This window comes from Serinus canaria, chromosome 2, assembly GCF_022539315.1.
Source record: "Serinus canaria isolate serCan28SL12 chromosome 2, serCan2020, whole genome shotgun sequence".
Classification (NCBI taxonomy): domain Eukaryota; kingdom Metazoa; phylum Chordata; class Aves; order Passeriformes; family Fringillidae; genus Serinus; species Serinus canaria.
The window spans coordinates 37,045,186-37,069,490 of NC_066315.1; the positions used below are offsets into that span (position 1 = coordinate 37,045,186).

Consider the following 24,305-nt stretch of genomic DNA (forward strand, 5'->3'; position numbering starts at 1 on the left):
AAAGATTATTTCAATTTTATGAAGTATTTATTTCTATTAGAAGCACAGATAAAGATCCTTACATATGGAATAGTATGGTTCGTTATTAGATAAGATTATGTGAAACATGAAATGTCATGTATGGCATGTTTAATCTCTAAAATGAATTTAGTTCAAGTAATTCTAAAGTGTGTAAACTCTAAAGATTTGGTGTAATATTTTTCCACAAAAACTGTTAACGTGTGTACTGTGTCTTACTGAGGTAGAGTTAATTTTCTTTATGGCAGCCTGAATGGTGCTGTGTTGTGGATTTGTGATTAAACTACTGTTGATAACACAGCGATACTTCAGCTACTGCTGAACAGTGCTTGCACAGGGTGAGGACTTTCTCTTTTTCCCCACTTTGTCATCAGCCCCACCTACGGAGAAATGCTGCTGATGGTTCGGGAAGATGGGAGCCAACCCAAACTGATGAAAGGGATGGTCCATCTCACACAGCATTACGCTCAGCAGTAGAAAATGGAGGTAGACCAATGAGATGTCTTCCAAGTTGGCTGCCGCTTGGAGACTGGCTGACACTGGCCTCTTTATGGGAGGTAGCTAGCGATTTCCTTTGTATTGCCTTTACTCTTCCACCTTCCTTCATCTATTATACTGCCTTTATCTTAGCCCACAAGTTCTCCTGCTTTTGTTCTTCCTGTTATGTTCTCTGTCTTGCTGCAGGGAGGTGAGTGAGTGAGTGAGTGAGTGAGTGAGTGAGTGAGTGAGTGAGTGAGTGAGTGAGTGAGTGAGTGAGTGAGTGAGTGAGTGAGTGAGTGAGTGAGTGAGTAGCTGCCAGATTGACTGGATGCTCTCCGGTGCTCCAGTGCATGCCTGTCAGGTGTGTAGTAAAACACATTTGGTTATCAGGAATCTGCTGTTTGCTCAGCAAATCCTGCAATCCAGTTGAACATATTGAGACCAGTCAGAGGGCTATGGTAAATAAGCAGTGTATTAGGGCATGACTACATGGTTTAAAGGACAACTCTTATATTTAGAAAACTCACAGCTCAAAAAAGTTTGTATACTTTACTTACACAAACATGTTTCTCTGGAGCTAGTCTGGCATTCTACATCACTGGTGAATGCAAAGACTATTTTCCTTTTTTTGAAGTTACATATTGGCCTTTCACAAAACACTCATGTAAGTGATTAACTTCAATGTAATAAAGCAGAAAGGGGAAATTGTTATTCTGAGACCAAACTGGTACCAATGGAAAAGTGTATGGAAAAGAAGAACTGATAAAGATTAAAAAACCAATCTGTTTTCATTCCATTCACTTCAGTATGTTCAAGTATTGATATGTCACACTAAGGAAGGGAAAGTAGAATAACACTGACCACAGGCTTTACATAACTTGATTTTTGTTTCATTTAAATATATGTGGTTGAAATAAAAAATATATATTGAGAATGTAACTACATCAACTTGATTATTCCTGTGATTATTTCCTGTACCAATTACTAAATACCATTATTGATACACTTACTAAATGTCTTACCAGCTTGTTTGTTTGTTTCTTTCAAATGCCAACTCTTAGACCTTGTTAAAGCTTCTATACTGAAGAAACACTTATCACGATTGTTCTGTTTTCGCTGCAACCCACTTACAGCTTGTGGCCAACTGGCCTTTATCCTGCTCTCTCGCAAGGTCATGCTTTGTGCTATGAAGCAATCAAGACTTGTTCCGGGCTTTATCAGTGGCTGTTCGAAAAAGGCAAATTCCCGATGGCAATTCAGGTTTTCCTATGCAGTTCCTCCTTTCAACTCATTTGACTAATAGTTTTGGAAACCGGTTCTTTTAAAGGATTAAACCAGGACTTGTCTGTATGTGCAATACCCAGCTCCCATGCCTGGCTCCTCAGGCTGCAATGCAGTCCCTAGAGCATTGGCAGAGAATCACGAAATAGTTTGCGGTGGGAGGGACCTTAAAGATCATCCAGTCCCAACTCCCCTGCCTTGAGCAGGGACACCTCCTACAACAGGTTGCTCAGAGCCCCACCCAGCCTGGCCTTGAACACTGTCGGGGTTGGGGCATCCTAAACTTCTCTAAGCAAGCCATTCCAGTGCCTCACCACTCCCACCGTAAATGGAAGATGGAAGACGCGCGGGTGGCTCGCAGGGACTCCTCCCCGGGCGCTGGGGAGAAGCGGGAGAGAGGGAACACCCTACGGCCGAGAGTGCCTCGGCAGCGGTGGGAGCGGCCGGGCGGGAGGGAGGGAGCGGGAACAAAAGGAGGAGGGGAGAAGGTGGGAAAGAAAAGGGAGCCACGTGACGACTGGCGCGGGCGAACCGGAAGGGCACGGCGCGTGCGGGCGTGACGTGGCGGCGGCGGAAGTGCGTGTTGTGTGTATGTGAGTGTGTTTTGGTCGGGGCAGAGGCGGCGGCGGAAGTCGGCGGCGGGGCTGGGTGAGGCACGGCTGCGCCCCCGCCCCTCGCCCCCACCGAGGAGCCGCCTCCCCTCTTACCCCTCCTCCGCCCACCCTGCCCCGGCGCGCCCGCCAGCCCCGACCGACGGACGGACGTCGCTGCGCCGCCGCCCCGGCTCCCCCACCCCGGCCAGGTGAGGAGGCGGTGGCGGCGCGGGGGGGTCCTGGCGGCGGCGAGACGCGCCTTGTCCGGGCTCCTGTCGGCGGCCGCTCCGCCGGCGCTGCGGGAGCGTCGTGCCGCGGTACGGGTGGGCAGCCCGGCGTGCGGGGAGGGGACGCTGCTCTCTCCTTTCCCAGCTCAAAATGGCGCCCCCGGTTTTCCCACTTCCCCTTATTCCTGTGCCTGGAAGGGAGCCGCGGGGGAGGGGAGGTGGCGGCGGGGGTTGGAGGGGCTGGGCCCGGGAGAGCGGGGATCCTCCCCTGCGTGCGGGCGCTCCTGCAGAGAGGTATCGCTGTCTGCGGCCGGCCGTAAGGGCTGTGCCCCTCGAGTTGCTTGCGAGGGGCACAGCCCCTCGGTGATGGGTCCCTCGCTTTCCCTTTCGCTTGCGTCTGGAAGAAGGACGGTGAACTAGGTGGGAAGTAAAATGCTCCCGACAATGCGTCGCCATCGGGGGGATCGCGACAGGCCTATTATGCTGAATATCTCCTGCATCGCATGGAGTTGGAACTAGACACAAAGCTGGGGTAGGGTGGAGAAACAAACCTAAGCTTTTTGTGTTTTAGAGGAGAGCCGAATTGCATAAGAACTATCAAAATGTTCCAGACAGGGCCATGAAAGGCTGTTCTCTCAGCATTTTTAATTATTTGTTTTTCTACCTTATACCTCTTTCAGAGCTCGGGGGTGGCAATGAGAGGCTAAACAGCTAATTAAGCAGCTGAAATTAATCAGTTTCTTTCATGTAACGTTCAGGCAGAGTAAAAAATAATGGATTTTTTTTGTCCCGTTTTATATGTCCCTTCAGAGTTATAGTCGTGCTTACCTATGGATTGCATGTAGGTATTGTTCTCCATAATGGGAAATGTCAGGAAAAGGTAGATGTTGGCTGAAGTGAGGTGGCTAGAGACAATGGTATTGTAGTCATCACTTGCGTTTCCTGTATGATAAACCAGTTTATCTGAAAGCAATTGGTACCATTCATCATTTGGATGAGCTTATGAGATGGCTATTACCTTTAATTGTAGGGCTGTGATTTTTTTTGCAGCAACTGTGTTGATTCACTTGTTTAACTTACAGTCTTATTATGTTTCAATATGGCTTACATATGGCAATCATTTTGTTGGTTATCTCTGTCACTGTCTTGAACACTGCAGTAAGTTGTCACACTAATGCTGCTGAACCTGGAAGGAAAATTCAGTTAGTAGGAGTGGCTAATATATAAGTCTTTGTAGTTACTGCCTTTTAAAACATTCAAGGAAGTCCAGTATGAAGAAATTTAAAGTAGGTAATAGTTGCAGCCTCAGCATTTTATGCTTTGTGTCCAAATGCAGCGTACAAAAGTTTATTAGTAAGAAACAGTGTTGTTTGCTGTGAGATATAAAAGTAGTGGAATGTTCCAGTTTTAAATTTATCGTGAATTTTTTTGTGTGGCCTTTCTGTTTGATAATACACTTGATCACATTAATTGTAGGAACAGTGCTCACTGTCTTGATCTCTTCAGTAGGCTGGCTTTTGTCACCAGTGTTACTTTGATGCTTCTGTATTAGCTGTATTGTAGTTGAAAATAGTCCAGTGCTTATGCTTACATGACTGAGTTATGCCATTAAATTGAGAATTTGTAGGTATTGGCTGGGACTGTTGGTGTTTTGTACACAGACTCAAGCGTAATAAGATTTGTGTTTGATCTATTAAAATACTTAGGACTCTTTCATAAATGAAACTCAGACTGTCCAACAACATACAAATTTCTCCTCTGGAGTGAGGAGAACACCCAGCATCCAGTAAACTAGTTGGTGGGATTACCAGGAGTATTTGGCTAATAATATATTCCAGGCTTTGTGTTCTGGCATTTCAGCATGGACCTGTTCTGTCATGGGGGGAATAGAAGAGTGAAAGTTCCTACTTAGCAGAGTGACCTATGTATTTGTACTGCCCAAGATTGCAGAATGGAGTTTTTATGTTAAACTCGATAAAAGTAAGAAAATCTCCCTCATTTTCATCCATATGAAGCCATCCATCTCAAAAAATTCTATAGTATTTTCTTTAGCAGATTAGTAGGTCACTTCCGTAGCTCCCAAATGTATCAGTTTAAGAGCTTGTTTCAAGTCAAGCAGTTGTGTACTTGCCTTTTTGTAGGTGAATGAAAATGTCTTACCCAGGTTTTCTTTCTTTACATATTCCAAACATATTGATTACATTGTATACAAAATTGGAAGGGGAGGAGAAGGAGAGCCATATCATTGGATTTTTTTCCCAGGAGGTTTTCACCAGACCTGAGTTTGCTGTGTATGTGTAGGGTACTGAGTGTACTATTCCTCCTGGGTTTTCCAGGTTTGTATTTTACTGATGAATTAAGAAATAGTAGAATGAATGTGACCTGGGACTTGGAGTGTGCACGGGGGACTGTAGCATTGAAATCTACTTCTGAATCTTTGTGAGGCACTGTGTGCTCAGCTCACAGATGTAAAAAGACCAGGCCAAAACCATTCTGCAGTGGCTGTGTCAAACTGCAGTACTGTTTCTCTTCAGATTAAGCAGGTACTTTCCTTGTTTTTTGTGTAAGTAAGCTTCTGTGTTGTGAACTTCAACTATAGGGTTTTGGCATCATCTGAAACCTCAAAATATTGTAATTTCCATATACACTCATAGAAGCTCTTAGTGACTTTTTAAATATGTCACAATCATCAGGTGCTCTATCAGTTTTTCAGTCTTGAATTTTCTTTTATCCTGAGCTGTTGAAAAGTGGGTGGTATGACTAGTAGGATTCATTATTAATTTATTAGATGTACTGATGTGACTGTTGAATGAATGAGGTTCGCAGTATGTTTCTTAGATGGCCTTCCTGTCAGGTCTTGTGTTCTGCTATCAGCTTGAGAGCTGGTTCTCCTTGTACATGATATCTGACTGTCTAGAATGGTTTCAAGGGAGGGATGCTGTAAGACTGTAAACTTTGAAGGTCTCTGATAACTACAGCTTCTGTAGCTTGGGCATCTATAAAAATCAAGCTAGGTATTTTTCTTGACAACCTGTGTCAGCTTTGTGTTCTGAAGTAGTTTTGCCAAGGGTAGTAATTAATGTTTCATGAGTGATAAAAATCTGAAATAACTTCCAGCCATAAATGCTCAGGTGAAATTGATAAATATTATGCAAGTTAAATGTTCTTTTCTCATACCTCCTTTTACTCTCAGTATGGGAAACAGCGAGCAAAAAATCAGTCATAGGGAGTAACCTGTGCAATGGCTTGATTTCCTCACTGTGTGTCATCTAGAAGTCACTTGCTCTCAGGAGTATTAAGTCACACAGTCGTTGGATGTTGTCCTTATGTTTTTATGAATGCTGCAGAGTCTGGAAAAACATGGGACATATTAAGATTAAAGGGTTTTAAATTATTTCATGGTTGTCCATACACACTGAAATGTTTTGGCAAACAGATGGGTTTTTTCCCATTTTAATACAAAAATAACTTAATTGTCTTCATTACTTTTCCAAAGGAAAAGATAAACAAATGGCTAGCAGTATTCTGAACCACCTATATTTTGGTTATGCCTTGCTGCATTCTGTATTGTAGTACAATTAGGGAGAGATTAATTGTTTTTACTGGTCCATTTTTATCCAAATCATTCCACAACTTCTGAAGCATGGAGGGGGGAAGAGAACCAACAGACTAGTAGTGCAAAATCATTTTATGGTGTAAGGATGAAAGGTCTGATATTTTTAAAATAACTGGATCCATTCCTGTATTCTGAAATACTTCACCAAAATTAGTTTAATGAATAAGAATTGTAGTGTAGAATTAACGTGGTAGTTAACAAGAATGATGGTAGGATTTGCAGGGACTTTTTTGCTTCATTCTTTCACTGTGGAATACTTTCTTATGTTTCTAAGAATATACAGCTAAAAGATAATTCTCTATAGGTTATGTTGTTAATTGTTGTTATGTTAATTGAAATTTTAAAAATATGTATTTTTTAGAGTGATGTAATAGTCAGTTGAACACAAACTCAGGACAGAATGCAAAATCATTATATTCTACCTCAAAGAAGGGAAATTATTTTGAGAAATAGGAGAAAAGGAGGAACATGAGCAAATAAAAGTGTCTCTAAGATGCTGAAAATATTTTTTAAAACCTGTATTCTGTTTACAATGAGAAATAAAGTACCTGTTTTTCAGCTGCTATGTTTTTCCACAAATAAATTTTTGTTCTCATTTATTCTATGAATATTAGCTTGTAAGGGAGTATGTTACTGAAGAGTAAGGTTCTGCTGGACTGCTGAAACACTTTCCAGGAAAAAAGGTTCTTCAGGACTTGGGTTGAGGGAAGGGGAGAGTTAGGAAGGAGAAGGAATGCTTAGCATCTGTGCTAGGCCTGTAGCAAGCTGGAATGCTTAAGTGCCTGACCTGTGTTTGAAACAGGAAGGTGTTTAAAGACTACTGCTTGTTTTAAAATGTAGTTGCTTTATCACAAGGAATAAAGAACAGGAAGTCATTTGAAAGTATTATGTTTGCTTACTTTTTTGCAACATATGAATTAAAGCTGTTTTTTGCATTAGGAGCGTGTACTCTAACCTCTCATCCTAGATGTTAGAAAAGCTGTATCCCTGCAAAGTGTGTGCTTAATTCAAATAAAAGGTCAGTTGGAGCAGGACAAAATTATGAGCTAATTTTGAGAGGTTTTTTGTTTTGTATCTACTGTTAAGTGTGTAAAAGCATAAACATTAAGGTCAGAAGTGGTACCAGCAGAGTCGAAAGGCTTCAATTTCTATATGAATAAGTACTGTGGGTGGGGTTATTTTAAGCAGCTGGAAAGAAGAGTTAGCAGACTAAGCAATACACTGTTCATACTTGTTCTTACCAAAATCTCTGTTGTTAATACTGCTCTAGGACACACATAAGTATTGGAAATTGAAATGTATCATCGTATGGTAGTTCTCTGGTAGTTTGTGCAAAGTGGCCTGGAATTCTTACTGGTCAATTGGTTTTCATATGGAAGGCTTCACTTTTGCTTCTCAGTACAGTTGTTAATTAGAGAGGGTATTAATGGTTTGCTTGTGAAGATCTGTACTTGTATGTAAGGAAATTGTGTTTGATAGACGGGATAGAAGTGAATTGATGAACTACACTTTCAAAGAAGCTACTGTGGTGTTTGAGTTTTCCCAAATTGCTCCATTTTTTAGCATCCTTGAGCAGTGCTGACTTTGGAATATTGGTTAACAATAGCATAATTATGGAAAATTATTCCTGCTTGTCATTTGTTATTTTACTGACAATTTGAAAGTCCGAATATGTTGTGTTATACATCAGTTTTGATTTGTTAAGAAATAACAGGAGTCTGAGCAGAAGCAGAAGCAGCATAATTGGATTTTAATGTGCTAATTTGAAGCTTTGATGGGAAGACTAGGTGTGGAAGAAGATAACTGGTTCATGTGTCATAAATTCTGACTATAGTTGACAACTTACAAATGATGGTACCTGTAGCCTTGACTGTTGAATTTGGTAAATACTAGGTGAAGTTATACATAATATATTGCATTAGTGAATGAGACTTGTCTTGCTTGGTTTGTAAATCTAATGCACCCACTGTCTTTTCACAAAATAGGTTGTTACTGGCAGAAGAACCAGGATTCAGATCTCAGTGGAACTTGCTTTCAAAAGCTGTTGAAACAAAAGACTGCTTTCTAATTTGGACATGGCTAATCGAGGAGCAACAAGGCCCAACGGGCCAAATGCTGGAAATAAAATTTGCCAGTTTAAACTAGTACTTTTAGGAGAGTCTGCAGTTGGCAAATCAAGTTTGGTGCTTCGTTTTGTAAAAGGACAATTTCATGAATTTCAAGAAAGTACGATTGGAGGTGAGAAAATTACCCTGTTAATTTGTTTCATGTTGTGTTTATATCGTCCTTGCCCTTGAAAGCCTTTAATGTAATGGCACTTCTAGAGTGGGTCATTGACAGCAAGGATCAAACCTGTGTCAATAATTGAGAACTATAACTTTCTGAGTTAAACACAAACATCCTTTTCTAGAGGAGCTAGTAAATGTGTTCTTGAACTGCATAGTTTTGAAACCTGGGCTAAATGTTACATTTTATTTGTAAGTGGGTGTGTGGCTCTTTTAATTGTGCTGCATGCTTAATGCATTAAATAACTGCTTAGTAAGAATTATGAGCTTAGTTTCTATGAAAAAACCCCAAGCATTGCATCTTCCATAAAGCTTGTGTTTGTCACTTAGGCACTCTGACTTTGATTTTGGAGAATTTGCTACATTTCTGGATATATTTCTGTGTTAGTAATCACAGAATTTATTGTGCTGTTTTTCTGTTTTGTGACTTCAAACAAAACAGGTGCTGGCTACTAGAATTTTAAAAAAATCTGTTTAGCTTTAAACAGATTTTGTCACACTCTTCCCCTTGGCAGATTTCTTTAATTATGTTGTATTTTGGAGTTGTTTGTGCTTTGAGCTGTATTCCTCCTTGGATAGATTTAAATGTATTCTAAAACTACCTAACAGCATACAGACTTTACAAAGTAAGGGTATTTGTGAATTGATAAATACTCTCCAGTAGTTACTGTTGCAGCTTGCATGAGTCAGCCTGTTCCATTGTAATTTTTATGTGAAGGCCTTTCAATGGTCTGTATGTGTCTTCACACACCAACAGTTGTTGAAATGTAAAAATGCTGGAAAGCTTACAAAAATAAATGCAAGCTGAATTTCATTGCATTCTTTTGCCCAATTTCTAGCTGCTACGTATGTTTATTTTTTCTATCTGTCAGCATAAATAGAAAACCACATATTTTCTACTTTAGCAATCTTACTAATGCACACTTTTGGCTTTGTGCATTTTATCATGGCTCGAGGATGGGTGTTAGTATGAAAGTTTCTGTATGCTCTGATAAACAGCTGTGTGGTAATACAGAGAGCATTCTCAAAGATGTGTTGTGACTTAAACCTTGCTGATATTGGAAAGTTTTAGTTTAGAAAAACAGTTAAAATTAAGTAAAATTCATTGTTCAATTTCAATGATCCCAAAATGCATTTAACATTTATTTAGTTTTTTCTTGTTTTATTGTTTGGAATAACCCAAACCCTGTTACACTGATCAAAATCTAAACAAAGGTTAAACAAGAGCCTAAGTTCAAGTTCAGATATGTAAGGTTTAGTGTAATCTGTATTAACTTGTGCCTCTTCTATATCAAATAGAAACAAGGATATGCTGTATAATACAGCTGAGAGCTGTGTTGGGATTCAGAAAAGTTTTCTATGGACAAATCTGTCTAACTCTGTGGCTTGTAGTTGCCTAAGGGATAATTTTCTTTGTATACAGAAGGGCCGTTTAACAAAGAGAGGCTTATGTGCGTTGTGAATCTGGATAAAAACATCTGAAAGGGAGTGCAGTAAAAGGCAGACGTGTTGGATGGTGGTGGTGTGGTTTTGCCACTTCAGACTAGTGTAGCAAGGCCTGTTAGTTGCTTAAGACAAAAGTATGGCTGTTAAAGATGATAGACTTTCAGATAATTAACAGATGATGAATTGTCAATTTACTATGGCCTCGGCAAGGTCGAAGAAATTTATCTTTTTTTGCAGAAATTAACTGTCACTTTAAAGTGGTTGAAATGTTACTTTTGACAAAAACAAGAGGATTGCAAAGAATAAACCTCTTGTTAATTCTCTTTCCAAGTACATACCTTCATTTATGCAGTGTAGGTACATTTTTTTGTTAAGAGAATAATGTCTGTGAGAACTTAACATCTTGTCTCTGCCTTGGAAAAGTATAATATTGAGCTGGTTCTGGGGAGAAAGCCTTTAGTTTAGTGCAGGATGTATGGTATTTTTCCACTCTGTTTTGGTTCTGGGCTGCTTAGGGAGCTGCCAAGTGGAGCCTGTTCTTCCAGCTTAGAATATGTAGCATTTAGAGAGATTTATGTTGATTTAACACTGGAACATCAAAGCTTTTACCTTCTCCAGCCTGCCTGCTCATCTGTGATGGATGCTAATACCCCTGAAGCAGGAGCACCTGACCACTTAAGGAGTCAGTTTCTGGTCACAGTTTAACCCCAGCCAGCAGCTAAGTACCATGCAGCTGCTCCTTACAGCTGAGACAGGGACACTTCTGTATGCTAGTTACAATGTCCTTTACAGAGCAAGATTGGCTTCATTTTGGTTTCTGTAATGAGTTGAGTTTAAGGTTGGAGCAGTTTTGGAATGATTCATACACTATGATGTCTCAGAGTATGTAGGACAGGATGAAATCCCAGGTATGCAAGCGTTATGGGTCAGTGTCTCTTCAGCCATTTGATTTAAATTGGTCACAGTCCATCAGTGTGCCTAGTGATCAGAGTTCCTGCTTCAGCTAAGTAGTGGGCTTTCCTTAGTTAAGTTTTTAATATGGTTTTCTATGCTGTGTGTGTACTCATCTCCATACTTCTGATTGTACCTTAATCTGAATTGGAAAAATTTTACTAGTAGTAACTGTTTGAAGACTTGGAATGAGTTAGTATTTTCTGGAAGACCATTGTTTATGGTAATGCATTCAGCTGTAGTAGCAATGACTGCAAGTTTTCCTGTTGAAATTGTGCTGAAATTAATTCTTGAGATCACTTGCAAAGTCAAAAATATAGCTGCTTTGAGAACAAGAACTTACAAGAAGTGCTTCTTTCTTCCAGACCTGTTAGCTAAGGTGAAATTGTTAGGAGCTGAAATCGAAGTTTTAAGATGGTATTCAAGTACTACAGATACGTAGAATTGAAAATACGTGAACTGTTGGATTATAGCATAATGGGATGCTGTTACTGGTACTCTAGTATACATCCTGCTTCAACAGACTGTATCTAGAAGCTTTAAGAGAAGGCTTACGGTTACTCAGATTCACTATAATGAAAAAGGGAATTCTTTCCAGTTTTTGCTTTATGTCTAACTTGAGGAAAATCCAGTTGTTTAAATAACTCCTCCGTGTTAATCAGAGTCAGACTGTCAGCTAATGATTGCATCAAACCTGTTGTATTTTAATAGTAGGCTTGAAATGTTTTGCATTTCTGTGAGCATAACTATATGTGAATATAGAGATACAAGCAAACTTCTGGTTTCAGCACCTCTGTCTTTTTTGTAGCTGCTTTTCTAACCCAGACTGTATGTCTGGATGATACAACGGTAAAATTTGAAATTTGGGATACAGCTGGGCAAGAGCGGTACCACAGTTTAGCACCCATGTACTACAGAGGAGCACAAGCAGCTATAGTGGTATACGACATTACAAACGAGGTAAGTACTGGATTAGGGATGCACAAGGGAGATCTGGAAGTTACCAGTCTTGCACTGATCTTTGGTTATTTTTTTCTCACTGACTTGTGTTAATCAGTTCATCATTTTGTACAATCATAGAATGGTTTGGATGGGAAGGAGCCTTTAAAGGTTGTCCAGTCCAACACTCCTGCCATGGGCTGGGATGCCTTCTGCTGGACCAGATTGCTCATTTCATACTGCACTGTGTAATGTCAATTTGTGTCTAAACTTTTCTGGCTAAAAGACTGTTTCTAGAGTTGGAGTTTTGTTTGTTGTTGTTTGTTCTTTTTTGGTTTTTTTTTGTTGTTGTGTTTTGGTTTTGTTTTTTGTTTGTTTTGGGATGGGGTTTTTTTGTATTTAAAAAATGGAAAGGAAGAGGAAAAATAGTCTTGTAAAAGGGTTTCTAACTCACTCTCAAATCAATTGATAGAGTTTGAGCTTTTACTCTCATCACATTGCTGGTGGCACCTTTATTTCTGATAGTGCAGACATTATTTTAGTATTGTATTTTTGCAAATTTTGATTAAGGATTGGAAAGGTAACACAACTAATTGAGACCAAAACCTAAGGTTATTAGAGTTCTTTTTGTTTGAACTAGGATGAGATAAGCTGCACTAGATCTGATAAAATTAGACTTAAAACCCAAAACTCTAAAAAACCCGCAGAAATCATGTACCAGAATGAGCAGACCTCAGTAATTAAAAAGTAATTTTGAGGTCTTTTCAATGTAGCTGTTCATACACTTGAATCTTCCAGAGAAACTGAAGTTCCTGTTTTCTCTCTTAACCACTTCTTTCCTTACTCTGTCTGCCCAAAGATCTTCCTACATATTTACTTCAGCTTTATCCCAGCTAAGCACAGTTGAGAATTACGATAGGAATGTTTCATTTTAAAAGCTCAGTTGGCAATATGGAGTGTTCCTTTGGACTAAGGTAGCAGCCTTGCATTGGTGCTTTGTGCTTGAAGTGTAGATAACAGAGATGGGGATAATAGGTGAGTACAAAAGGATGATAAAACTCAGTTGCATCATTTGTAATCATTAACAGGAGTCCTTTGCCAGAGCGAAAAATTGGGTCAAAGAACTTCAGCGACAAGCAAGTCCTAACATTGTAATAGCTTTAGCAGGAAACAAAGCTGATCTAGCTAACAAAAGAGCTGTGGATTTCCAGGTATGTGCATAATTTTTGTTCATAGAAATTGCATTTTTGAATGGATAGTAAATAAACCTATGGGGAGTTTATATGTATAGCCTAGCTAGTTATTATGGAGGTCATGCTGTTAAATATAAATGTCAACTGAGACTAATTAAATTATACATGCTACTGAAAAACCTATTTCTGTAACAGTAATATGGAGGAATAGACTTTTTGGAATAATTAATTTGACTTTGAGGAATAATTAATTTATTTGCATATCTTTAAGGCTAATTGAGTATCTGTTCTTTGATGTAACCTCTTTCTGTCTTCTACCCAAAATTACCAGTAATTAGACTTTCAGTGGATGAGATAGCAGTAAATCAGTGCAAACTGTTCTGTCTGGCTTGTCATTCAGAGAATTTTGATTATTGTATGATACAAAGCATTGATGTACCTAACTTGCTTGGGCTGTACTGTTGAAGCAGTGTTGAAATTTTAATTGAGCCTTTCATGGCATTTATTTTGGTTTAGGGGTGCTCTCACTGGTGTATTTTATCTTCTAGAAAGTTTAATCAAGTCATCAGAAAACAGCCTTTAAACTGAATTAAGCTAACTGCAGGTAGTTTTGGTCCATTCATGATTGACTGAATTTGAATTAAGATAGTATTTATTTGTCAGTAATTGACAGTTTTTAATCTGTGTTTGGGGTCACTGTTGGAGATACAGCTGCATATAGTGGTGAATCCATTTGTAACTATAGAGAGTTTAATTAAAAGGTTAGAGGTGGTTTAGGTGTTTTTGTGCCAGTTTTTTAATTTTATGCTTCTGTAACAGTTGACAGGCAGCTTTGGTGTTTTATGAAAAATTGTGGTATTTAACAAAAATTTCATACATGACTGCAGTCAATAATGTAATCACATTTAACTACCAAAGCAGACCTACCTGTACTATTTTTTGAAAAATTAGAGTCAATGTTTTTCAAATTTTAGGGGGTTTGCCACTGCGAATTTATTGGCTCCTTGTGGGCTTGACAGGCCTTTCTCCTTGCAAATCAGATATTAGATTTCTAAGTAGTTGCTAATGTGTTGTTTCAGGTAGAATTACATAGATCTTAGCAGTTGTCACTTAATTATAGAGAGTTGTTGATTGTTCTTATCATCATAGGTGTTCTGTAGTTCAGCTTTTTTGTAGTTTTCTTATTGAATGCAAAGGCAGTTAGGTAATCATAAGAAGCTGGAGAGTCTCAGCTGACTATAAGACTAATAAGAAGTGGGAAAAATAGCATGGTTCTTAAGAGCAGTGTATCAGATTAAAATTCACACTGAAAAGGGAGGTAACATGGCAAATTACTGATTACTGCCTAATTTCTGTAATTGTGAATTTATATCAGGATAATAAAACTGTTCTGATCTCGGTGGCTGAAAGATTCAAGAGAGTTCACAGACTGCCTTTTTCCAGGGTAATAATGGACTTGCTGACATTTGATGGCACTTTTGAAGCTTTTTTGTTCTTACTGTCAGAGCTAATGTTCTACATTAGGGTTATCTCTTTCATAAATGTTTTAATTTTTAATTTAGTTTTGCCTGAGATTTTTCCACCTGGATATTTTTAAGATTTGTAGGGATCTTTAAGACTCCACTTATAATTGTCTAACTGATTGGTGAAATTGTAACTTCTCCATAGCTGGTGTATAAATTTGTCAGATGACTGTTTCCACAAACTGTCTTTTTTTCAAAATGCTGTAGAGATTGTTTCTTTGTAGCAATTAAAAGTACAGTGTGTAATGATTGTGTGAGTTTTCTTTTTTTTTTTCCTTATGAAGTAACATATTCTTATTTGAACTTTCAGGAAGCACAGGCTTATGCAGATGACAACAGCCTATTGTTCATGGAGACGTCTGCCAAAACATCTATGAACGTAAATGAAATATTCATGGCAATTGGTAAGTTTATGAACAAAATAAGATCTTTAAAGGAAATGGTTTTCATGAGATTCAGACCATGGCAACCTTCCTAACCTAAGATTTCTGTTTTTTATGTAAATTATTTTTGGTATTGAAGTGTTCTTACTCCCTTTCATCTGTTTAATTTTATTTAAGCAGTTATCTGAAATCCAAAAGCTGTGCCAAAGATGGCCGTGTGTGCTTAAATTCACTTTGTTTGTCCAAGTTACTTTATTTCACTTTATTTGTCCAAGTTACAAATAAAGGATGCTGCATGTGAAAAATAAAGCTACTCATATATTTTAAATTTAACATAATCTTAGGGATTTCTGTAAGATGCTAGCAAGTAGTAGTAAGTATAAACCAAGAACCTTTGTGTTCCATTGATACCCAAAATTGTATGTAATTGTTAAGAGACTTGTGAAAGCGGAGGAAAAAGAATTCATTTTTAGGCTGGGATTAATCTATTTAGTAGTTATCTTAATTATAATAGATGCTTTGCTAGTAGTAATGTATAGCATCAAATAACTCAAACTGTTTTGTCTGTTGCACCTCTCTAACCTGCTTTTTGTAAAAAAAAATCATTGATGCTAAAATTAAATGTCTTTAAAGAGGTCCTAATTTTCTGCTTTCCAAGCCAGGAGAGCAGGAGGTAATTTGTGGTGTCTTTCAAACTTGAAGCAGATGCAAATTAAATTATCAACATAGCAACACTTTATAAAAAGTTCTTGCTTTATACTGACTGTAAATTATTGAAAACGGAGGATAGACACAGACACTTAACTGACAGGAAAGTGTATTTTTCTCATAAATGTTCCAGATAGGCTTGCATTTAATGATACAAAAGTGCTCAACTGTACTATTCTGGTGAAATTTCGAGATTATATTTAATGGTGCAGGTTGTTTCCTGTTTAAAAAAATCCCCAAAATCTGATTTTTTTAAAACAATTTGATACATCAACAATAATTCTTGCCTCCATATTTTAATGAAGCCTCTAAAATTTGAGGAAAAAAATGCCCAATTAGTAACTGTGTGTTTTGTCTGCAGTGTTTTTTGGCCATGTGAGAATTTTACATCAGTGGGGTGAAATTCAGCTTTGTCAGTGCATCAGAACAAGATCTGTGCACCAATAGACTCTGAATGGAAATTCTGATGAGGTTATATGTATTGCATGTAATTTGGAATGACCTGCAAAATATGGATGCAACCCTTAGGGCCATGTGTAAATATGATCTTAAAGCTGGGAAAAAATGAAAAATGAGAATGTTGAAAGAATTGTTGGATGCAAGCTGCAGCTGCTTCTAAATTGACTGCTTCAGCACTCATTCAGAACTCCCAGTTAAAAAATCCCAATGTTAATTCAGTTGTAGGTACAGTTCTAGAATCCAAAACATTTGCTCTGAAGACATTTTTCTCTTGGTGCATTGACCCTTTGTACTGGCTCAGCAGCTTAGTACCGTGTGGATTCTTGGGTTTCACCACAGAACAGTAGAACAGCCCAAGTTGGAGCAGATATCAGAGGATCCCTGTGGCCCACCCTTTTGCCCAGCACCCTGAGGTTATCTGGCACCACAACATGTTGCTGTCCGCTTTGCGGTTTTTTGACTGGGTTTCATTCATTTTAGAAAAAGTTATTTTAAAAACTGACAGAAGTAATTACTTTGGAGTGAAACCATTCAGCCAAACTATAGAACACGGGTGGTTGTTGGGCCCTGGTAAGATAGGCCCATGGAAGTCCTTTTGTGTAGAACTTAGCAATTTTCTGATGGAGAGAAATCCAGGAGAAGCTACTGCTCAGAAGGGTGACAGCTCTCACCCTTATTTTTTGTGTTAAGACTGAGGAGGAACCTTGGAGCTGCAAGGGCAACAAAGAAATTACCAGTCAATTGACTGATAAGAACTGGAGAGAAAAGACAGCTTGAAAAAAAGCCAGGAGTGGCTTGATCTGGTGTTGAGGGCCATTTTATATGTTGTCTGCAAACACTTATTGTGGCTGGATATCTGGGAACTGTTTGACCCATTTCTGTCTGTATTTTGTGTCTTTTCAGTGTTTCTGTATCTTTTTGCACTAACATCCTGATCTTAAAGCCTGTTCTTTGTGGGTGGATTCCCACAAGAGCTGTCACTTACTGGCATAGCACACCTGTGCAGATACATTTTACTGCTCAAGTTACCGATACATTTCACTCCTGGAAATCATGAAGTAGCTAATCATTAAGTGTCTTCACTTCTTTCATTACCAATGCACCAAATCAAATCAGAATATACAATGAGTACACTGATATGCCTATAATGTGTTGTTCTGTTTACTCAGGTGATTTAATCTTAGTAAAATCTCAGGTTTAACTCTTACTTCCTATTCACCTTACAGCAAAAAAATTGCCAAAGAATGAACCACAGAATGCAGGAGCCAGCTCTGCCAGAGGAAGAGGAGTAGACCTTACTGAACCCACGCAACCACCCAAGAGTCAATGTTGTAGTAACTAAAAGATCAATTGCTTAAACTGTTCTGAATATTCTTCTGCTTCCTAACTGTTAATAACCATGGAATTGGAGTGCTTAACCTGGTCCAGTACAGCTTCCAAACAGCGAAGAGACTTACGATAATAGTCAAGTTCATGATACAGAGTTTTCTTTTCACCTAAAATTTTAACATGCATGTATCCACCACTGGCTGTAATGTTTCAGCAGTAGAGGAGAGATGGAGGCGGAATAAACTTCCTTCAGTTGAAAGGTTTCAAAAATCAGTTGTTACTATTAGGGGTGTAGAAGAACTACTTTCTGTGGACCTAATCGGCCAGTTCCTGTAGCCTCAATACTGATCACTGTTATAATAAATAGAATTGGGTCTTATCATAATTCTCAATTGTGCTTTAAAACCTCCTTAGAAACAGGGTCTAAAAATTACTTAAACTTACTTGCAGTATTGATGCAACCAGTTGTTTCTGCAGGTGTCCCTTGTTTAGTTATACATTCCATAGGTTAATAATTTTATTACAAATAATACTTGCATTAACAATTTCAAGAATCCTATGCTTGCCAGAAAGTGGAGTTTTAGTTGGTACACTGTATGTAAATTATATCAACCCAGTTAGTTATCTTAATGAATTAGTGATGAATCAAGTCTAACTTCATTTCTAATCTGTTCAGAGGGTACAGACCAGTAAATTCAACTCTGCAACTTAGGGTATGGGGTTTTTTGTCCTCTACAAACTGTAAGAGCTCTTCAAGTAAAACCACAACAAACTCGGTGTCTGTGACTTCTTTCTTGTTTCTGATCATTGCTGGCCATTACAGTTTGTTTTTCCCCTAAGGAAAAAAAATATAGTGCACTAACGATTATGTACATCCAACTTGATTTTAAATTTGGATATTAATGTACTGTAAATAGGTACTCTGCATTGTAGTCTACATTTGTTTAATACTTTCTGTAATATTTAAGAGTTGCTTAAAGGTATACAGAATGTACAGTTACTTAAAGCTAACTTTTTTCCTCTCTAATCAAAGGGGGTTCTGAGTTCTTCCTTTATGGCTAGAACAGTAATAAATGATGCTCCTATATCTGTAACATAAGTACTGCTGTCTGTCAGTAATGAACTTCGCAACTTTGTTTTCCAAAGTACATTTTATTTTGATCAGTCCAGTATATTGCACTAATTCTTTTAGTTATTTTCATTATATGAAATCTACAAAGTGTGTCAGAAGAGATGAATTAGTCTATTTAAATGTTGAACTGATAGAAACTTACTTGTGCAGATTTTAAATTTGCAGTAATCTGGGTTTAGCAAGAAAAATGACAGTTCACCAGTGTTTAGTTTTATATTGAGGTGCTCAGGTTTGAATAAAGTGGTTTAAAAAAAATTTGATTACTGGTTCTTATTGAAAGTTTCAGGAGGTTTTACTGCATTTGTACAGTTCCAGACAAGATGTCTGATTCACTGTATGGGTCAGCATTTAAGATGCTTACAATAAATTCATGGCACAGCTAAATATAAGCTTGTCCTATATATATTGTGGCACTCCAGTTATCCTGTGATAAATCTTTAAATGTTGAGGTAATGGGGTATCTTAACACATCCATTTAGAAGTATGATCAAAATAGTAATATTGTCTCTTCAACCTGCAGCTAATGCAGTCTTTGCCAGTTGTTCACAAGGTGACTTGTTGCATTGCAGTGTCTCTGAGCTGACTGTCTCTTCTGCAGCTTGTGATTTGTAATCGATCAGATACAATTTTTGTGTCTTTTTCAAACTGTGGTGGTGGTTTAGAACCCAGTGGTGATACAGTTTTTAGCAGTTCTTGACCAACATCACCTGCATTAACTTTGTCACAAAATGAATTGGAGTCCATCTTTTTCTGCCAGCTGTGTATTTGAGTCAGAATTAGCTAGCATGGTTTTGTCTATTTTGGGAGCATTTTCATGGCTTTAGACCTTCATGCCAGCACATTCTCTTGCAGCTGTTTATAGCTGTGACTTGGACCTGTTTCACAGAAAGTGTTGGTTTCTTCTTGCTCTGAAGTCTCAGTGTGGATGAAAACTGAGATAAAATTTTCTGTCTTCAAACTGAGTTCTTCAGAGTCACCTTGTGTGCTAGAATTTTTACTATGCCTATAATTCTTCCTAGAACATTTTCACTGATTTTGTTTCAGGTTGCCTTTTGAGTCACTCTGAAAAATACTTTTATTGGAATAAAATAGCTGTATTCTGTCTTGAAGATGATTATTAGTGTTTGAGTCAGTTAAGTTGTCTCCAGTGAGGGATACTAGATGCTGACACACGATGTCCTGTTTTGTTGAACAGCGTTCATGCATTCTCAAATCATGAGTGAATGTTAAGAGTTGGTGCAAGTACTTCAGGTAGTCCAAAACCACCCCTCAAAGCCCGCTAGAAGCCAAAATAAGAAACTGGCAAATAACATTGATAGGGACAAATGCAGTATGAGGTACAGGTATAACAGATGTTCTTTTTACTGGAGCTCTGTGATGTCCAAGAGCCCTTATAGTTCTCAGGTATCCCTCTACAAACCTGGTTTATTAGTGCTGATGTTTACACCATTCTGAAGTGTTTTCTCTCATATTAGAAGTGCTGTGCTCTTGAGAGACATGACTCCATTTTTATGTAAGACTGCACGTACATCATCTGAAGTTTAAACAGTATTTATAGCATACTGGGTTTTGGGGTTTTTTTTAAGATACTGCTGTTACAGTATCAGCCTTTTGTTAAGGACTGGGAAAAAACCTGAAATCATAGCTAATAATCTACTTCACAGGCAATGATATGTCCATCATTGAATCTGTTTCTGGTTTTACAGCAAAGTTTTCTGTGGTTTTTCCCCTTCCATTCTTAGAAGACTGTTCTGGAATCTTAATCTCTTGACTGCAAATAAACTCTTATGAGGAGTCTTAGGTGACATTTCATTCAGCTTAAAGTGTAGTCTAATATGAAAAATATGCACTCTTGTTTAAAAGCCAGTCAAGGTGCAACTTCTCTATTTTTCTCAAATACTTTTTCTCCTATGAGAACATGTGCTTTCAAGTGTCTGAATGAACTCAGCAAGAAGTTTCAGCTCAGACTGTTTCTGGCAGCCTACAAATTTTAGTACTTGAAAATAATTTGGATATGATGTAGGATTTAGTGTTTACTTACAGGATGCCTTAAATCTCTTACTTGGTTAAGGCACCTAAGGGAGCAAGAATTCTTAGTCATTGTGGGAAGCTGAGGACTAATTTCTTGGCTTTAGTAGGAAAAGATATTTTCCCTGTCCCTCAACATTTCTGAAATCTGAGAATTAAAAGTGTTAGAAATTGTAACACTGCAGGGGGCTGGTCTTGTCAGATTTGAATGCAGAGCATAAAGGAAAGAGCTCTGAACCAAAGTGCTGTATTGTTTGAGATCCTCTGTGGATGCCCTGGGAGACCATTTCCTGTGTTAGGGATGATGTTTGGTCCCCTCTGATCTGTTGGTATAAGGGCAAAAGCAATGCCAGGCAGAAGGAACTTCCTTGGGATGGGGTGGTTTTCTAGGCATGAAGCTGGCTGCAGTGTGTTCATTTATATTGTAGTTTTAATATCATCTGGCTAGGCTGGGGCACAGACCTCTGAAAAGGGTGTATGAGTAGGCATTGCTTACACAGTAGTTGTGTTTCTTGGGCAGTATTGGCATCATTGAGTGTAGGAAACAGCTGAGTGTAGTCTGTGAAGGCAGATTTCTTCTGCCTTAAATGAGAAAGTGATTCAAAACACCAAACTGAAGGATGCACCTTTTTAATTAATTATAAATTTTAGATGCCTTAAGTTGTGCTCTGTATCTTTCTTTTTGCTTGTTTCCCCCTCCTTCCTCTGATTTCCACGGAGAGCTAGAAAAATGTGTGAAATATCCCTTAAACCCTTGGAGCAAGACCACCAACTGTAAGCCTAACCAAGGCCATAATATAACCCATGTGGAACAATATGACTGCAAGAAGGAGTAAACCTAGTCCCTTTTGGATGCATGTCTCTCTTGTCTGCAAACCAGAGACGGGGCAAAAAAATCAACAAAACTTAGCTGACTTATCAATATGGGACTAGATGAAGAAGATGGCCCATGTCAGCACCTCCTGCTCCTTGTATCTGGCCATCCTCTTTAGTTGCTTACCTAGAGCTGAAGAAACATGTCTATACTTCTGTAAGAATGCACTCCTTGGGGAAAAATTAAGGTTCATGTTGCGTGAATTTTTTCCTTTGATGTGGTACATTTGGTGGAAATATAACTGTATTAGATTAAATAAATGTGTATTTAGCAGTGGTTCAGAAATGTGGACTTGAATCATAAAAGATTTAAAGTACCTCTGATGAACTTCAAACCTTAACTTGTTAGCAGAGCTTGAATTTATGGTATCCTTAATTGCAGCCAGCATGAAACCCTCTCTGTAAGGAATAGATGAGGCAGGTAACAAGACCCAGAAGCAATTTGGTAAAGAATTCACCCAGCCTCAGTTCTTGCCTTCATCAATCTCTTTAAAATAAAATGTATTTCCAATAAGGTGTAAACAAATGCCTCTGAAAACACTGCAGCCTTTTTGTGAGTTAATGCTGTATTCCAGTAAAGGTGTGACTGCATTTCCTGAAAGAATAGCTGGGCTAGTGCTAAACTACCTGTTTTGATACCGGTACCTGTCAAGGTCACATAGCTGCAGAAAGCTTATTTGAGGTTAAGTACAGCTGTAGCAGCAAGCATTGAAGAATGGAGGTGATGGGATATACCACAGTTACCTAGATCAGTGTCAGTGCATGATAAAGTTGATTAAAGTGTTTCTCAGGCTGGCAGATAAGTGCAAATTGTTGGGGTTTTGTTTTGTTTTTGGGTTTTTTGTTGTCTTTTTTTTTTGTCCTGACAACAATGAAGTCTCTCAAATGGTTCTCCCTTTGACCCTCTTCATTAATTTTCTCAAATTTCATGTGGAGAAATATGAAGAAGTCTTACAAGTTGTGTGAATGCATGCATCAGAGAAGAAAGAGTGCCTCTGATGTCAGCTGCAATGTCAGCCCACTCCTTACTAATGCCAGGGAGAGTGATAGAGCAGTGGTGTAGTGCTGGGCATGTGCTTCAAGCAGAGGCTGGAAGAAAATGTAGCTGCAGACACAAATCCATTTGGACCACTTCACCCACTAGCTCTTTTATACCCACTCTGCTTTTTTTTTTACCCACTCTGCTTGTGTGTTCCTTTGTGGGAAAGCAGGTATCTTGCTTGTAATCTCACAGTTGTTTTTCTGCTTATAATAAATAACTGATTCTGCACTGAAGAAAAGCAAGGTTCTACTTCATAAGGAAACAGGTCTGAATAGTTCTTTCATAAAAGTAAAATGCAACAGATTCCTATTTCAGAAAGTAATCATTCAGATTATTCCCTCAAATCATGTTTTCAATTTGCTGGTCGCAAAATGGGGTGATACTTAGTCCAATGCAAGAAATTAATTAAAATATTATCTTAAGCATGTTTCACCGACACAAGGACTTCGACACCTCAAAAATCTGAAGCCTGTCCTAATGTGATGACACTTTAAACATCTTGATTTAAAAAAAAAATGAAATCATGCTATTCTTTCAGAGGTCACTTGTGTATTATGGAACGTTTCCTAACTCTTTTACATTAGTCAATTGAATTAAATGCTGTAATTCAAATATTGTGCTCCAGCTACTTATCTAATAAGCTGAATACTATTGTCTGATAGCAGTATCAGTTGTGAGGGAATTTATCATGTCTCCTTCACATTGTCAAGCTAAAGGAATTGCTGCTTTTTATTTCCAGATGCCAACTGCCAACAAATCTCTAGATTAATTTAGGCTTTTAGACTTGCTCTTTTTTTTTTTCCTCTTCTTTTTTTTTTTTTTTTTTTTAACTTAATTGGATGAAGGGAAAAAAATCCTGGTGTGGAATGTACTTGCCTATAATAGCAAGGTGCAGTAGCCCAGGAACACCTTTTGCTGTCCTGGCTAATGGGTGGTATGTGTTGTTTTCAGGATGAGGATGTTTTCTTTCTTCCCCAGTGCCATCCATCTCTTCACTAGGAATTCTTTTTCCCACTGAAGAGCCACTCCAGTGAACTTTGGAAACCTCATTTGGTCCCAGCTGTAAAAATCTGCGTTCTCCAAAAGGACTTAGCATACACTTTCCTAATAGACTGGGCTTGTTGGTCTCTTCATTATCTGGTTCTTCTCTTTTTCTCTGTAATCTGCCTTGATTACTCTGGCAAAAAATTCTAGAATTTGCTCTTTGTCACTTATTTTTGTGGGAGGAATCCGTGTGAGAAAGCTGTTCAAGAAATAGAAGTGGAAGCTTTGCTACAATTGTTTCTGTAGCTGTCACACTGTGACAGCCATCAAGAATCTCCAGAAAGCATGTAGCTGACCTACCTTCATGGTTGTCCAGCACAATAAACCTGTCTTCCATGTCTCTCTGCCAAGTGGAATTTTTATCTTAGCAAATCAGTAATGCTTTTATTAAAGAATTATTTACTTTCTTAGAAGTATCAGGATTGTTGATATTGGCAATATCACAAAATGGTGTGGGAGTGGAATTATCCACAAGGAATTAGAGTGAGTAATGAATCTTCTGCCGATGTGTCTCAGAGAATTTAGCAGTATAGAATTTAGGTACTGAAAGGACCTGACTCTAGTCAGTCAGCACCAGCTTCTCTGCCTGTCCTCCAGCCAGAGCTTGTAACCCTTGTCCCCTTGTACCTCCAATTCTTCCACTCCAGCTCCTTGCTCCAGTCTCCCCCATCAGCCCAGTTTCTCTCACCTCACTCTGCACACCCAGTGCTGTTCCAGGCCTGGCCCCTGATGCTGCAAAGCCAAGAGTCAGAGCT

The 24,305-nt window shown here is 38.5% G+C and overlaps 2 protein-coding genes across 6 annotated transcripts; one reads left to right on the forward strand and one right to left on the reverse strand.

The window, feature by feature from the left end:
• The first annotated feature begins 2,405 nt into the window (after positions 1-2,405).
• On the forward strand, positions 2,406-18,208 carry RAB5A (RAB5A, member RAS oncogene family). 5 transcript variants are annotated; one of them, XM_018909588.3, is made up of 6 exons: positions 2,406-2,427; positions 8,201-8,453; positions 11,706-11,857; positions 12,925-13,047; positions 14,863-14,956; positions 17,329-18,208. In XM_018909588.3, the coding sequence occupies exons 2-6, from the start codon at positions 8,291-8,293 to the stop codon at positions 17,442-17,444; spliced, it is 648 nt and encodes a 215-aa protein (XP_018765133.1). In that variant the 5' UTR covers positions 2,406-2,427; positions 8,201-8,290; the 3' UTR covers positions 17,445-18,208. The 5 variants fall into 5 exon arrangements, with proteins under 5 accessions (XP_018765133.1, XP_009084356.1, XP_018765130.1 ...); XM_009086108.4 differs by lacking the exon at positions 2,406-2,427 and adding an exon at positions 2,434-2,581; XM_018909585.3 differs by lacking the exon at positions 2,406-2,427 and adding an exon at positions 2,533-2,689.
• An 8-nt stretch (positions 18,209-18,216) lies between these two features.
• Positions 18,217-24,028, reverse strand: PP2D1 (protein phosphatase 2C like domain containing 1; the record flags this gene model as incomplete). Its single annotated transcript, XM_050971001.1, is given in 6 exon segments — positions 18,217-19,984; positions 19,987-20,014; positions 23,354-23,579; positions 23,581-23,628; positions 23,630-23,722; positions 23,724-24,028. Coding segments are annotated over 6 exon segments (852 nt in total), but the record flags the coding sequence as incomplete, so codon positions are not given.
• Between the last annotated feature and the right edge of the window lie 277 nt (positions 24,029-24,305).